This window comes from Furipterus horrens, unplaced genomic scaffold (assembly GCF_987537825.1).
Source record: "Furipterus horrens unplaced genomic scaffold, mFurHor1.1.pri manual_scaffold_4, whole genome shotgun sequence".
Taxonomy (NCBI): domain Eukaryota; kingdom Metazoa; phylum Chordata; class Mammalia; order Chiroptera; family Furipteridae; genus Furipterus; species Furipterus horrens.
Window position 1 is genome coordinate 198997024 of NW_028327174.1, and position 15930 is coordinate 199012953.

The window sequence follows — 15930 nt, forward strand, 5'->3', positions numbered from 1 at the left end:
GGCTTTAAGTTGAAGCAGGAACTGAGGTATCGAGAGGCTAAATAACATGCAAGTCACAGAAAGTGGTGGAGACAGAAATGGAACTCAGAACTGGCTGGTTCCACTACCCATGCTTTCAGTCCTCACTGGAGGGGCCAGAGGGGACTGATGATCTGATTCACCTTTTCAGTGGCCTGCTGAGGAAGGGGAACAGGCTGTCCCCGAGTCACACGGCTGGACAGGGGCTCATCTAGAGCCCAGATCTCCAGGTTTCCAGCTCCCTTTCTCACCCGGCCTCAGCAGCCCTGGCCTGACCTTAGCTGCAGCCCCACCTCCCTGCGTCCCAGGGAAACTACTGGGGCTTGGAGGGCAAAGGGCTGTCCCTTCTTAGGTCCCAGGTAGCGGTGTCAGCCAAGTGTCCCAGGTTCCCAATTTACACTAGTGGTGCCGGTTACAGCCTGAATTCTAGAACCTTCGAGGCCAGACCAGGCTCAGAATGGAGCCAGACTCCTGACACAGTCAGGTGAGACGGGCTCTGCCCTTTCCTCCAGCTACCCTGCTGGGGCCAGATCAAGTTCCAGTACCTTCGAGCCTTCCACCCAGGCTTGACGGCAAAAGGGCTCTGAGTACCTAAGGGCACAGTGCCATGATCCGTGTGGTCCAGCCAGGGGCAGTGGCTGTCCCCTCCCATCAGCACAGCCCCAGGACCAAAGATCCTGGGACAGACAACTGCCTGCCCTCGGGTAATTCTTTTTTTAAGGAAAAATTCCTAGAACTGAATTTGCTAAATCAAAGGAACCCACATCAAAAGAGTTTGGTGACCCACCAGGAGATCGTCCTAGGATTTTGCACCAATTCCCACAGCTTTAGGAGTGTGCTCAGGGTGTGAGGAGTGTTTACCTCCTAAGTCACCAACAATGCCTGGGGGCCCAACCAAACAGTGACAAGAAAGCACAGCCACCGGGACTCTCATGCACTACTGGTGTGAAGAATGTAAATGGTGCGACCACTTTGAAAAACTGTTTGGCAGTTTCTTAAAATACGAAACAAACACCAGCTGTACGATCCAGCCATTCTACTCTTAAGTCCTTAGCCAAGGGAATGAAAGCATTTGTCCCCACAAAGACTTATGCACTAGGGTTCCCAGCAGCCTTATCTGTGATAGCTGAAGAGTGGAAATTACTAAAATATCCATCCATATCTGATTGAATAGGTAAGGAAGTTACAGCATATCCTACCCAGCAATAAAAGAGGGAACTATTGATAAACACAGCTGCAGGGATGCACCTCAAAATAATTAGGCTGAGAGAAAGAAGCCAGACAAAGGAAGGGTGCACGCTGCAAGATTTTATTTAGGAAAAATTCTAGAAAACGCGAACTGACCTCCAGTGACAGGACGTAGAGCAGTGGGTGCTCCGGGAGCAGTGGGGAGCGAGTGGGAAAGAAGGGATGGTGACAAAGGGGAGTCGAGAGCAGCGCCCTCGCAGGTCCCCCGATCTGTCTCTTGCTTCAACGGTGCTTGAACGGAACAGGCCCAGGGACGCCCCTTCTCCCAGCCTCTGACCACCCTCCAACCTCTTTTTGAGTTGCCACCTTCAGAACCATCTCAGCCATCCTCTGCCTCCCAGACCAGCCAACACTGTTTTTTGAGCTTAGTTCCTTATTACTGAGCAAACATGAATTCCCGAAGGCGGAGGCCCTGTCAACCACCTGGTCAACCTGCATCTGCGGGCCTCCTACACCTACCTCAGTCTGGGCTTCTACTTCCACACAGACAATGTGGCTCTGGAGAACATGGGCCCTTTCCTCTGCGAGTTGGCTAAGGAGAAGCGTGAGGGCACCCGGCGTCTCTTGAAGATGCAAAACCAGGGCAGCGGCCTTGCCCTCTTCCAGGATGTGCAGAAGCTACACCAAGATGAGTGAGGTGAAACTCAGGACTCCACGGAAGCCGCCGTGGTCCTGGAGAAGAACCTGACCCAGGTGGTTTGGATCTGCTTGCCCTGGGATCTGCCCGCATAGATCCTCCGCTCTGTGACTTCCCAGAGAGCCGCTTCCTGGATGAGCAGGTGAAACTCACCAAGAAGATGGGCAACCACCTGACTCAGCTCCGCAGGCTGGTGGCCCCCAGGCTGGACTGGGCCAGTGTCTCTTCAAAAGGCTCACCTTCAAGCATGACTAGGAGCCTTTGGAACCCAGAGGCCTTTGAGGGCCCCAACCCCCCTGCATCCCCTTGGTGTCTGGCTTTTGCCTGAGCCAATTCCTGGAGCCCTGTCTCATGCCTTGGACCAAATGGAAACAATAAAGGTTTTTGCAGTGAAAGAGAGAAAGGAGGGAAGGAGGGAAGGAAGGAAAGAAGGAAGGAAAGAAGGAAGGAGGGAAGGAAGGAAGGAAGGAAGGAAGGAAGGAAGGAAGGAAGGAAGGAAAGGCAAGGGAAGGGAAGGGAAGAAGCACCAAGAAACTTGACAGCGATGGAGATTTTCATGACATTCTCATTGTCTGAATTGCGGTGATGGCTTCACAGACATACATACAAACTCATCAAATTGTTAGATATATGGAGTTAATTGTATGTTGACTATACCTCAATAAAACTGTAAAAGAAGAAACAGATAACTGGACTCCACCAAACCCACCCCGTGGTCATCACAACGTCCACCTCTGCATTTTAAAGAGACTCCAGGTCATTTCTACGTGCACCGATGTCTGAGAAGCCTTGTTGAGGAAAAGCTTTCTGCCACTCATACCCCATGTCATCAAGGCCCCTTGATGGAAAGAGTGGGTAAGAAGGGGCTCTTCTGTGGGACCTGCTGCTTCGGGACGGAAGGTATGTGCATCACAATGCTGCTCGTTTTACAGGTAAGGAAACTGGGACCTTGAGGAATAACCTACATCTTAGGTAAGGGACCCGGGGTTACAAGTAACAGAAATCACCCACGTTAGCGCAAGGAGTGGAAGGAGCTATAAAAATACAAGGTTCCTGCAGGCAGTGGGGAAGGAGACTTGGGGCAGGGATCAGGGCTGGGAGCTTTATGGAACCATAGTCACGTACATGGGACTCTCTCAGCCCTGGCTCTCCTGGCATGCTCCCTCCTTCCTGTCCCCATGACAGCATCCTTTTCTACTTCTTGGCATGTGAGGTGTAAGAAGGTTCAAGCAGCCACAAAGACTGAGCCGATCTCTGGATCCCAGGTCCAAATTTGGGACAAGAAACCTGATTGGCTCAGTTTGGACCAGATTACCTCTCCTTGTCCAATCAGCTGTGGCCAGACAGGCAGATGTTCAAACATGTTGGGAGGAGAGTGGAAAGAAGGCACAGAGGGCGGCCAGTGTTTTGGAATTTAGGATTTAGTCAGAATCATCTGTGAGCTTGTTAAAAGTTGCAGGTGCCCCCACACCTGCCCAACACCACCAGATCTGTTTCCACTGGTCCAAGGTAGGGCTCAAAAATATGCATTTACAACCCTGATGGTCCTAAAGCTAAAGTCCCTTGGTTTACAACTCGAGAAACAGCTGATCCAGGCAAATACTCTTAAGATATTTTGACTTGGAATTGAAATCACAGATCCTTACCATGGGAAAAAGCTTTAGGACGCTTTCAACTGCTAGTGACAAACACTTGCTTAAAATGACACAAACAACCCTGGAGATTTGCAGGTGCTGTAACTGGTAAATCCAGGAGGGTAGACCTAGCTTCAGGAGCTGCTGGATTCAAGTGCTCAAACCTGAGCTGAAATCTTTCTCCATCCTCTGTTTAGCCTCTGCTAGGTTGGTTCATTATAAGGTAGGCTTTCGCCATGGGGTGACCTCCCCAGAGCTTCAGATTTTCATCCCACCAGCTTGGAAACTTCATTAGAAAGAGCAAAAAGTCCCAGGGCAGACTCTCATTGGTCCAGTTGGGTCATGTGCTCACCCTTACCCAATCACTGTGGACAGAGCGATGCATTGCTCTCATGGACCAGTCCTAAACCCCATCCTTACCACTGAAGCCAGAATTGGGGTCCTTCCTTTGAACTGCATGGACTGAGAGTGGAGGAAGTGTGTTTCCTCCAAACAAAACCAGGGTGCCCACACAGCCAGGAGGAGCCCTGAATGCTGTGTAGGCACTAAAGACAGCCAACTGAAATCACTGGAGGCCTCTTGGCCCAACCTCCTACCCAGACAGGATCCTGTTGGAGGCCTGCCTGAAAAGAGTGCTTCTACCAGCCTCAGCCTTGGTGAAGGTCCCCTGTGGCAGCCAGTCCCCATTTGTGCTTGGTGGCTGACAGGCAGGTGGCATGTGAGTGTCATTGCCATGTTTGTCAGGACTGACTCAGCTTTGAACAAAGCAAGAACCCAGCCCAGGTCCTCCCAGTGAGTCAGTCCCAGCCTGAGCAAAGGAGGGGCATTCAGGAGGGGCATCTATCCCTAGTAGGGACCATTCCAGCTAGGACGACCAATCCCTAGCTGGATGGGGAGACCAAGGTACAAGAGAAAGAGAGAGCTGGCACCGAGGCCTCCTGCCTACCAACTTCTGCTTCCAGGTGCCCTCCTCTGGCTCCTCCTAAGAAGTACAAACTGGCCCCCAAAGAGTTAAATACAGAGCTTACAAACTGACTTTGATGAATTGATGCTAGCCCACAGGTGTGTTTTGTGTGGCTTGCATAAGATTTACAAATATCAATATGTTTAAACTGGGACATGTTATATAAAAGCCCAGGTTTCTGGCTGCTTTTATAAAAAAGAGAATATCTGGCAGGATGGGCCCACATTCCTATCTGTCAACATTTCCTAGTACAGCCTCCTTGTGCAAATGCAGGGGGGACCGCGGGGGCGGCGAAGGGGAGGGACCTGTTATCTGAGCCGAGGGACTCATCTGAGTGGCTGAAGGCTGGTCTTCATTTCTTCCCTTCCGAGAGGCCAGGCCCTGTGTGGGGCTCTGGGGCTGTATGTCACCTGTGCACAGTCCCTCCCTTCATCCATCAACTTCATTTATCTCCGTTAGTCCTCTCAGCACCCTCAGAAGCAGGGACTGCAGAGGAGGGGACAGCCCAGTGGGGGGATGCGGCCCGCCCAAGGTCACAGCACACAGGTGAGGCTGAGCCTCTCGGGGTGGGGCACCTGAGGCAGCCGTCACAGGTCCAGGGTCCAGGCTGCAGCTCCGGAAGCCTGATTCACGCTCATGATGACAAGGGGCTGACTCACAAAGAGGAAGCAGTGCTGCCAGGCACACCTGGGAGGGACGCCCAGCACTGGTCTTTACAAAGCATGTGCCAGCAGGGGAGTCTCGCCATCTACCAAATGGGGCAAACGAGGGACATCTTACAGAAGTGCTACTGACATTCGATTCAACCAGCACGGCAATGGAGAGTATTAAATACCTGTTCAGGGACTGTGCTGGCGCTTGGAAAGCAACTATGAATGAGACGGATCAAATGGTGACAGGAGGAGACTTCCTTGGGGTGGTGAACACACAATGGAGGTGATGGATTATGGAATTGTAAACCTGACAGTTATATAATTTTATTAACCAATGCCACCCCCATGAATTCATAAAATGAAAAAGAAAAAAGAAAGAAATGGAAAAAAAGCAAATACAAATGAAACTTAAGGTAATATAAATAAATAAACACAAATAAAACTACAGATGTTGCTGTAGGACCATTGTTCTCCATGGGAGTGATTTTGCCCGTCCCCGGGGGACATTTCACGATGTCTGGATACGTTTCTGGTCATCACAACTGGAGGGGAAAGTGTGACTGGCATCCAGCGTACAGAGCTCAGGGATGCAGCTAAACATCCTACAATGGCCCTCACGACAAGGAACGATCCAGTCGCAGGTGATTGTTGTGCTGAGGTTGAGAAACCCTCCTATAGCAGGATCCAGACATTTAAACCTGTGACCACAGTAGAGTGTGATGAACATGTGAGAGGGGAATCACAGGGTGTGACCCAAGAAGGCTCCCTGGAGGAAGTGATGCCCAAGCTGATGTGAAGGATTAATAGGAGTTAGGAAAGTGATGAGGAAGAAAGTTGTTCACAGTAAGAGGAACAGCAAAGGCAAAGGTTTGCAGGGTAGAAAAAAAGCCTGACATTTGTAAGAAAGTAAACTTTTGTTGTTGTTGTTGTTGAGAAATTGTCCCCAGGATTTATTGAGATATAATTGACAAGAAAGTAAACGTTTAGTGTGGCTGAACGAAGTACAAGGTGAGAAGCAGCATCGGACCATGAAAGGGTCTGTAGGTCACATTCAGGAACTTATTCTTTACCCTGAGACATAAGAGAAGTCATTCCAGGGATGGAACAGGGAAAAGACCCTACTCAGAGGGGCCTGGGGTCAGGGAGGCCCTTGAGGGGGCTGCTGTGGGTAACCCAGGAGAGAGAGGACGTAGGATAGGAGTAGGAGAAGGAGAATGAGGGTAGATTTGAGGGCTTCCAGGAGGAGGAGTCTTAACAATCAGTGGATGTGAGGGGTGAGACAGTGGGAGGAATCCAGGATGTCCCCTGGGCTTCCAGCTTGGGCAACTGGGGAATAGAAGTGCTGGGCTAAAGGTCGCTGAAGCCATGGGGCTCCCAGTGAGGGCGATCAGATAAGAAACAAGCAAGTCCGAATGGGACAGAGAGGACACTGTTCCGGGAGCTCTGTGTGTGCACCGCAGGGGAGGGCCTACCTGGGCTGGCAGGTGGTTGGGAAGGGCCTCTTGAGGAAGTGACATCCAGGCTGAGCCCTGAGGGCTGCCCAGGAGTTGGCCAGGGGGAAGAAGTGGGGCAGAGACGGTGTCCTCAGCTGGCAGAGAACTGGCAGGTTCCGGCACAGCCTCTGTGCTGAACAGGCTGTTTCGGGAACCACATCCCTCTTTGTAAATATGCATCCCAAGTTTAGCTCATCAGTTCTAACCAAAAGAGTGGATGTAACTGAAGGGAGGGGGGTCACTGGGTGGAGGGGGACAAAGGGAAAAAAATTGGGACGACTGTAACAGCATAATCCATAAAGCATATTAAAAAAAAAAAAAAAAAAGTGTGGATGTGTCCCTGCCTGCTCCTCATAGCAACCACCTAGCCATCTGGTACCAGTTGTCTAAAATTTACCCAGGAGTCAGGAAGTCTTTTCAGGCAGGTCCCACAGATGGGCCCCGCTTAGGCCCCGGGCCCCCTTTCTGATGCACAAAGATTTCCGGCCATGTAAAAAGAGTCAGAGTGGCCCGGTCCTGCCAAAGATTTTCTCCTTCTAATCTCTTGACTCAAAGATACTGAAAATGGAAAGTAGCTCCAATGGGTTTTCTTCCAAAATTTGGGGGGCTTCCCAAATGTCCCTTACCTCCTGATTGGTGGACTGGAGGGAGTCCTCATTCCCCCAGGAATGCGAGAGAGGCTGTCTTTCGTGGGTTTGGAGTCCTGACCCCAACTGGTAATACAAGCAGCATGTCAACTCATTTCCAAAGATGACCACCATCAATTCTTCCTCTCCTTGTATGCCTGAGCCACACCGCCACCCTGAGCCGATTCCTCTACCCCCTTAAATCTGGGCTGGCCTGGGACCGCACGAGAATTTGACAAAGTGATGTTGTGCCAGCTCTAAGCCCAACCTTTAAGAGGACTGGCAACTTCTACTTCCTTGTTCACGGAAACTGAGCCCCTATGCTGTGAGGGAGCCCAAGCAGCTGCAGGGAGAGACCCACGCAGAGAACGGAGACGCCCGCCCCAATTCCTGGCCCCAGATGACGGTCCCAGCGCAGTCCCCAGCCCGCATCCAGCACCCACTTGCAAGACATGTGAGTGAGCCATCTTAGAAGTAGATCCCGCAGGCCCAGCTGAGCCGCCCCTGTTGATACACTGAGAAACAGAGATGAGCTGTTCCTTCTGAGCCCTGGTCAAACTGCAGAATCCTGAGCAAATAAATGATTGTTGTTTTCAGCCTCTCGGGGTTTGAGTGGTTTGCTGCACAGCAATAGCTCGCTGGGACAGGCTGCTATGGAGCACCGCCACGTGCCAGCAGGCGCTGTGTTAAGTGTTCTGCAGGCACTAACTTGTGAACTTCTCACATTAACCTCATTAGAGAAGGATTTCTAGATAAGGAAGCCAAGGCTTGCAGAAATTAAATGACCCTACGCCAGGGCACACAGCGAGTAAGTAAGAAGCTGGCTGACCCCGAAGACCTGGTACGCACTTGTGAGGAGTCCAGCTCCCAACACAAACCTCTGGGTAATCTTTCAGGCCCAGCCCGAGGCTGTTATAGGGGTTTTACATGGCAGGCCTCACAGGAGGACACTGCCCTCTTCACACCGGACCTGGGGCCCAGCCAGGGCACTACAGTCCCTGAGGGAAGCTGCAGTCAAGGAGGCAGGCCCCCTGGCTGGCCGAGCTCTTGCGCATAGCTGCATTCCTAGCCCAGGGGCCTCCTTACGAGGTCTCTTCCTTGGGGGCCGTCAGTCGAAGCCTTCCCCAAGTACCCATGCCAAGACCTCCTTATTGGGAGCCATAGGGAGACTTTGCTCTGACTCAGTACTTTTCCACTGCCAGCCCGTCCCCTTCTCTTCACCCCCAACACACACACCAGTCCAGAAAACAGCAGGAGAGTTGTGTTGGGGGTTCCCTCCGCAGCGACATGACTCCCCGACTGTGACACATCTGACCCCTGCTTGGAACACTGGGGGAGCTGGCCCTTTCTCCTCTTGCTTATATCATCCCAGTAAGTGCTTACACACAGGCCCGCTTCTGACAACTTGCTCAATACACCTCTTCCAAAGCCCTTGTAGCAAGAGCCCCCCAGGGTCCAGCTCTCCCCTGGGCTGGCCTTGGTGCCCAGGCCCCAGGCTGCCTGGAATCCCAGCTTAGTCTCTGTTCCCTGTGCCCCGCACCCTCTAGTTCCAAGGTCACGTCTTCTGTAATCTGACTCAAACCTCTTGTGACAAAGCTCCCATTGTGATCTCCAGAAAAGACTCCCTCTTTCCCCTCTGGAGTCTCAGACACTGAGAGGGGCCAGTATTTATTGAACACCGGATGAGGTCTAGGCACGGGCTAAGTATTTTACCAACATGACTTCGTGAAATGAGTTCGTACATATAGTGCTCAAAACGACATCTGGACATGGTAAGGGCTCAATAAATGGTACCGCTTTCCGCCCAGGAGCACTTTTGTTTCCTGTCAGCCAATTTTGGAATTGAGAAAACTGGGGCCCCAAAATGGTTCAGACGGAGAATAATAAGTAGTGGAGCCCATCTTTCCACGAGGCAGCACTGCCTCTCGGGCCTATTGGGCGAACTCTATTGAATAAGAAACAGCTGGGTCAAACACAGTTCACAAAAAACCTATTTTTGAAAGACTTCCATCAAAATGCTTTAAAATGTAGAAGGTTTCAAGGCTTGAAGTAGCAAGCTTCAGTGGCTTAGAGGTGCTTTCCTTTATGTTATTAGAAAACCAGATTCAGCTGAGTAAATTGGAAAATCTAATTGGTTTTGTTAAGTGATTCATGAGTTAGGGTAGCATCCCACCCAACAACTGGAAGGGCACTCCAAGGGGCTGTACAACATGGAAGGTTTTTTTATAGGAAGAAGGGTGGGGGGCAAGGGAGCTACTAACAAAAAAAGGGGGGTCGATTATTTTTAGACCAGGACATCTTCTGGGGGGGGGTTGGCAAGGATATCAGGCAGACTGCCTCTTCTTTCTGTGGAGGGTGTAAGGAACAGAGTGGGCCCAGGTGATAGATTATCTTACTGGTGCTTGACCAGAAAATTTTAGACCGATTGATTAAGGTTACATTTCTGGGAGAGACTAAGAAGGCAATTAGAACAGATATTAAATCTAGGTTTGGTATCATGGGCTTTTAGCACGAGTGACACCATTTTGGGCCTGTGAGCATTCCTTTTAACAATGTAACAATGTTTCAGAAAGGACTGCAAAAAATCATCCTACTGTAAGTGACAGTTCTCCACCAGCACCACCAAGGTGTGGGGGGCTTAATTCTGTTAATTCACCGTTTTCCCTCTTAATATAAATGAGTCCAAAGCCTGCAGTGAGTAGGAGAGGTCAGTGTTCCCTTTTAAGTGCCAAGAACAATAACAAAAACTATCTCCTAGACCGCCTTTGACCTAGAAACTCTTCAATGATAGGCTCAAATTACTTCTGATTTCACTTCTACAGGCTGCAAGGTTAAAGTAGTTAAGAGTTAAGAGCAATACAGCACTTATTGCGGCCTCACTGTATTGTGGGATTTTTAAAAGTATTTTATTTAATTATTAATCGCGGATTTTTCACTATACCGTCGCATTTTGCGGTACTGTATACGTGTGTTCTTAAAGTTACGTAGGTTTAAGAGTGTAGGTTTCAGAACATGAGTAGTGTTTATAAAAGTGTGGAAAAGGTTAGTAAGGGAGTGGGAAAGGTTAATAAGGGACTGGGAACAGTTTATAAGTGTGTGGGAAGGGTTTATAAAGCCTTAAAATATATATACTAAAATAAATGTAAGGTTCCTACTTTGCGGATTTTCACCTGTCGTAGGGGGGTGGGGTCTAGAAAGTAATACCCGTGATAAGTGAGGGAATGCTGTAGTTAAGGGAACAGACCATCCCAGGAAATTAGGTAGCTGTGTGACCTTAGACAAATTATTTAACCTCTCTGACTCTTAGTGTTCTCGTCTGTAAACCGAGAACAATGCCAGAACCTAATTCATGGGGCTGCTGCAGGGAGTCAATGAGGACCTGGACAGAGTAGGGCTGGAAAGAGTTTTTATGATTACTAAATACTCAAGTGAGTGATAACTATGTCCAGGAAGGCTAGGATCCCTCCAGAACAAAGGCCAGTCTTAAATGAGAATCTCTGCTTAGAGAAACTCCTGAGAACCAGCCCCACTCCAGCTCAGTTTAACTCTTCCAGTCTCTGAGCCAAAGTTCTTAACCTTCAGGAAATAACAGAATCGCCCAGGGTTTGTTTACCATGCATATTCTTAGAGCTCTCTCTTTAGGAGTCTTTTCCAGGCTTGGGGGTGAAGCCAAGGGTTGGGTATGTTAGACCAACACCCCAGGTAGTTCTCAGTCTGAAATACTGCCCAACGCCAGGAATAGGCAGACATTTTCTATAAAGGGCCAGAAAGTAAATACTTCGGCTCTGTGGGCCAAAGGTCTCTGTCACAACTGCTGGACTATGCTACTGTAGCACAGAAACAGCCGAAGACATTACATAAATGAAGGGGTGTGACTATGTTCCAATAAAACTTTATTTACAAAGACCGGCAGGGGCCAGATTTGACCTGTGGGCCACAGTGTGCCAGCCCCTGCTCCCCACCAGCCCATATCTCTTCTATATATAACCAATGAAGACACAGACATGGGTATTAAAAAAAAGTGATATTTCTTTAATTAAAAATTATGACCTGGAAAGAACCGGTCAGTTTAAGTGATCCAGGCTTCCTTCCTCTGTATACCCAATTGGAACAGACGCAATATTGGCTCAGAACGTCAACCCCAGAGAACAACCAAACCAAATCGAAAATCATCAGCAAGTCCCTGCAGCTACCCTGCTGGAGCCCTCAGGCTCCTCAGAGGGAAATGTGACCAGGTTGCTAGGGGCTGCTGCTTTCCAGCCGCACTGAGAAGAGCTTTTCTTCTGCCACCCAACACCCTCACACGCCTGATTCCTCTCCATTGCTCTGTAGCTGGCCCTGCACATGTCCTCCACAGAGATTGGTGGCATGAGAGTCACCTCCCAACGGCCTCTGGGGGCACCTTTCCATGACTGCAACAATGGAGCTGAGCAATTCTGAATGCACGTGTCCAGAAGGGCAGCACCTTTGTTGTTCAGCTGAGATCGGGAGCCTTGAGTTGTAACCATTAGTCGTGTGTGGTTGAGGCTCCAGCAGCAAGATGGCAAACCTGGGAAATGATCTGGAAAGATACAAGAGTCTCGGTAATTGATTCAACCAATTTCATTGTGAAAATGGAACGGGTAAGTGTCATCTGGGTAAATTCCCTGCAAACAGGGGAAAGCGTCAAGAGGGAACAGGGAACATCTCCTCTTCCAGGACTCCAAGGTCTCTCTGCTCTTCCGTAGCACAAAAATCAAAGGTCCTACTTCTTAGGTCAGCGACGTTTCCACCCCATATATTCAGGGCCAATCAGGCCTGCAGGTTCACCCAGCCAGTGGGTTCCTCCAAAGAACTCAGGGCTCTGAATAATGTGTGAAGGGAGCCCAGGGGGTGATGCGGAGCGGGCTTTTTTCTTTTTTGCAGAGTTTTGGAAATGTGTAGTCAGTAGAGAAGAAAGGAGGAAGGGCGTGGCCAGAGCAGCCCTGGAGATCCTAGAGGCCTTCCCAGGAGGAGTTCATGGACGGAATAAATACAACTGGCTCGAAGCAAGGCTTCTGGAAGGAGCCAGCAGGTCACCACAGATCTGCTGCAGTGGGACAATGAGTGTCCACACTGGTTTGCTTTCTCTAAAATTTACAGCACCCAAAGCCTAATGCTTGACCTGAGTCAAAAGCCGTTGGGACAAGCCACTAAGGGCTGCCCGGGGACGCTGTGGAAGACTGGACGGCAGCCAAGCCACCCCCACCACACACAGCATTCCTGAGCCCGGTGGGCCAGATCCTCGGTGTAACGCAGAGGCAGCCCGGGGCACAGGGTGAGGAGGATAGGGCACGGGCGTTAAATAGAGTCCCCTGAGAACCGAGGCGCAGTGAGGGGGAGAGGGGTTGGTTTCTCCTCAGGCCCAGTCACTGTGCCTCCCAAGGGAGGGAGATATTACTGCACTACTGCCAGCACCACTGACATTATCTGACTCAAAAGATGGCACCTGGAGGTGGGGCTTCTCAGCACAGACACCTCCCACCCCTTTGCTGTGTGGCTGTGTGATGATTCCCCAGTGAGAGACTTCCTTACAAGTGTCCTGGACTGAGGCTGCGTCATGTCGCGAGGCCTGACTGGTGACAGCACGTGTTCCATCACAAGCGCCTGACTAGTAGTCTTTGGGTTCTTAACAAGGCAGCTTGAATGGTGGGGTAAGAAGGTTTGGGTCCCAGGATCCCAACAAGTTCCTCTTCCCAGTCTCCTTTCTTTCCTGAAAATAGTGAACCTCCTAAATGCTTATTAAAGAGGGAGCTGTCCACGTGGCCGGTCCTAGCCAAAGGCCAGCCACAGAACCCACTTATATGACCATGGCGGTGTCATCCAATCACAGCGCAAGGCTGGCTCGTGGCTGCCCCTCACTGGATGATGCTGTCTGGCTGCCCATTCTGGGCCATCTGTCCAGGGTCTGAGGCGGGGGGAGGGTTGGGCGTGTTGCTCTGCAGGTAGCGGCGGAAATCTTTGATCATGGGCCGGAGGACCTGGATGAGGACACTCAGAGCCGCCTGGGTGCCCTCCATGGCCTGGGCTTGGCGCTCCTGGGCACAGGCCTGCACCTCCTGCGAGCGGCGGATCATCTGTAGCAGGTCGTTCTGCTGCTCCAGATGCTGGGCGATCTCCTTCACATGCAGATTGGTGACCCGCTGCTCTTGGATCAGCTTGGCCGAGTTGAGGGCAATGCGGCTCTTGAGTGCCTGTGGCTTGACTGAGGGGTCTGCGTGCTGGCTGATCATCTCCACGGGGGCCTCCGCAGGCAGGGGTGGGGGGGCCTCAGCCGTGCAGTACTCGACCACTCCCTCTTCCAGCGTGTGATAGGTGGTCTCTGTGGGGACTGTGGAAAGAGCAAAGGCAGTGTCAGGTCACTTTCTAGAAAGAGTGAAGCTGGCCACGTGGTGTGGGGAGGAAGCCATTAAAACCTATTCTGGGGAATTCAGGCCTCCTATGGCTTTATAGCTATGCACATACCTAACAAAATCTAGAAACTAAGGGGTTTTAGAACCTTAATCTCCTTGGTAATCAAAGGGTCAGCTCCAGATCTGGCAAAAGCAAAGATGCTAATAATAACACTAGCAAAAAATACTATGTGCCGGGCACTGTGCTGAGCCCTTTGCACCCGTTAGCTCGATGGATCCTCATGTCCAAGAAGTAGGTCCTGTCATGTTCATTTTCAGAAATGACGACACAGACTCAGAAACATGGAGTGACTTGCCTAAGGTCACAGCTTTTTCAGCAGGTGCAGGAAACAAACCCAGGTTTCCCCAACACCATGATCCATAGTATTCAATACCACCCCATGGAGCTGTTTCTGGCTAATAGAGGCAGGACCACCTGCTCCCTGTGGTGTCAGTACACAGCAAGCACCTACAGGAGCTGTTTGTGGCTACACTAGTCCTACCTTCTTTGGTGCTTTCTTGACTTGTAGTCTTGTTTGACCAAGCAGAGAAGGAAGTGGGAGTGGGGTGGCAAAGTGCCCAATAAATGCCTCCCTGTCTTCTTGATCACCCTGGTCAATGGGATACCTAAAGGTCTTCCCTGTTCCAGAACAGCAATTGATTTAGGTCAGTGCTGGATCCTCTGTCCCACCTCAATATCCTTGAGAAGTATGGCACTGCGGGGGATGGCACTCACACCCAAGTCACCAAAGCCCCACAGAGAATCAATGATCGGTAGTTTATAACCCAGCACAAAGAAGTAGTTAAACAGATTACTGAGGCAAACCCTTATCTGAACTAAAAAGTACAACCTAAGCCATTCCCATTGCTATTCACAGTTGAGAACCTTTGAAGGGATTCTTGGCGGGCTGTTTGAGCCTCCATGCATAGGGGAAAGATCAGTCTTCTCTACCCTTCAATGCCTACATCAACTGTGTGTCCCTACCCCAACCAAGAAGGCAAGGCCCCTTTCCAAGTTCTTAGGTTCTCCCAACTGACAGTGTACTTACTCATATATTTCTTATCTGTCCTATTAGACTGTAACTGGCCTCTGTCTTAGACACCTTGCTAGTCCCAGTGCCAAGCATGGGGTTTGGCACAGACTAAGTGCTACTGTTTGTTGAGTGAATGAATGAGTAGATTAGCACCAAGTTCCTCAACTGTGCCTGATGAGTGTTCGGCACACTGAAAACCCAGAACGTCTCTGGCCAGAATCCATGTCTAATTTGGGCATTATCATTCCCATCTCTCCACTCATTCAACAAATATATCCTGACTGCTGACTATGTGCCAGGCCCTGTGATAAGTCAGTCCTGTGGGGATATAAACATGGCCTCTGTCTTCAAGGACCACACAGTCCAGTCATGGACATGAATGGTGGCGACACACAGTTGAGAGCAATCCAGCTCAATCCACCAGAAGTCCAGACTGCGCGCTGAGGAAGTCCCAGAGAGAACAAGATCACTTCTGCCTGGGGAGCTCTTGGAAGGCCTCATGGTCTTCCAAGACTATCTGACCTTTGACCCTTTACCATCAACCTTCCCCAGGCTGCCCCATCTCTTGCTGGCCCGTCCCATTTATGCACGCTGGACTGGGTGGAGAGGTCACTCACTCTGTGTCAGGGTGACTGTGGCTGAGGCTGCAGTAGCCGGGGGTCCGAGGGCCACGGGGTGGATCTCTGTGGTGCTGGGCAGGCTGATGATGGTGGCCTCGCCCAGCAGATTGCAGATGCGCTGCTGCATGGGGGTGAGCAGTACAGGGGCTACAGCTGGGCCACCGCCATTACTGCTACCACCTGTCCCTGGCCCGCCAGCTCCATCCTCCTCAGTGGGCCCTGGGGCCTCACCACCCTCCACAGCCGCCCGGACCTGGGCAACCTTGCGACGGACCTCGGTCTTGAGATCAGACCACTTCTTCTTGACCTCAGGCAGCTCTCTGCGGCAGGTGGCCACAGCGTTAACCCTTCTCAGGATGCTGTGCCAGGCCGCACTCTTGGCAGCCAGAGGGACCCCGGCGTTGAAGTGGTTCACCAGCAGGTGCTTCTTCAGTTCCAGCTCCTCCACGATGATCTCCACCTCTCGTTCAGAGAAGTTCATCTTCCTCTTCTTGGCTGGGACGGCCATGGCCTCTCCCTACTCCTTCTTTTTAAAGAAGTTATAATCCCTTCAACTGCCCAATTCCCCTTCTCTTCCCTCAACCTACGCCCCC

The 15930-nt window shown here is 50.8% G+C and overlaps 1 protein-coding gene and 1 pseudogene across 1 annotated transcript; one reads left to right on the forward strand and one right to left on the reverse strand.

Annotated features, from left to right (window-relative positions):
• Positions 1-625: 625 nt before the first annotated feature.
• LOC150013764 (ferritin light chain-like) lies at positions 626-2324 on the forward strand (annotated as a pseudogene).
• Positions 2325-11284: 8960 nt separating this feature from the next.
• Positions 11285-15924, reverse strand: NAIF1 (nuclear apoptosis inducing factor 1). Its single transcript, XM_090276026.1, has 2 exons — positions 15335-15924; positions 11285-13622 (listed from the first exon to the last, which is right to left on the reverse strand). The coding sequence occupies exons 1-2, from the start codon at positions 15843-15845 to the stop codon at positions 13150-13152; spliced, it is 984 nt and encodes a 327-aa protein (XP_090132152.1). The 5' UTR covers positions 15846-15924; the 3' UTR covers positions 11285-13149.
• Positions 15925-15930: the final 6 nt, after the last annotated feature.

Coding starts and splice junctions, on each gene's coding strand:
- NAIF1 (XM_090276026.1), bottom strand. CDS start 15,845: ATGGCCGTCCCAGCCAAGAAGAGGAAGATGAACTTCTCTGAACGAGAG. Junction 13,623..15,334: donor CACAGTCACCCTGACACAGA/GTGAGTGACCTC, acceptor CTCTTTCCACAG/TCCCCACAGAGACCACCTAT.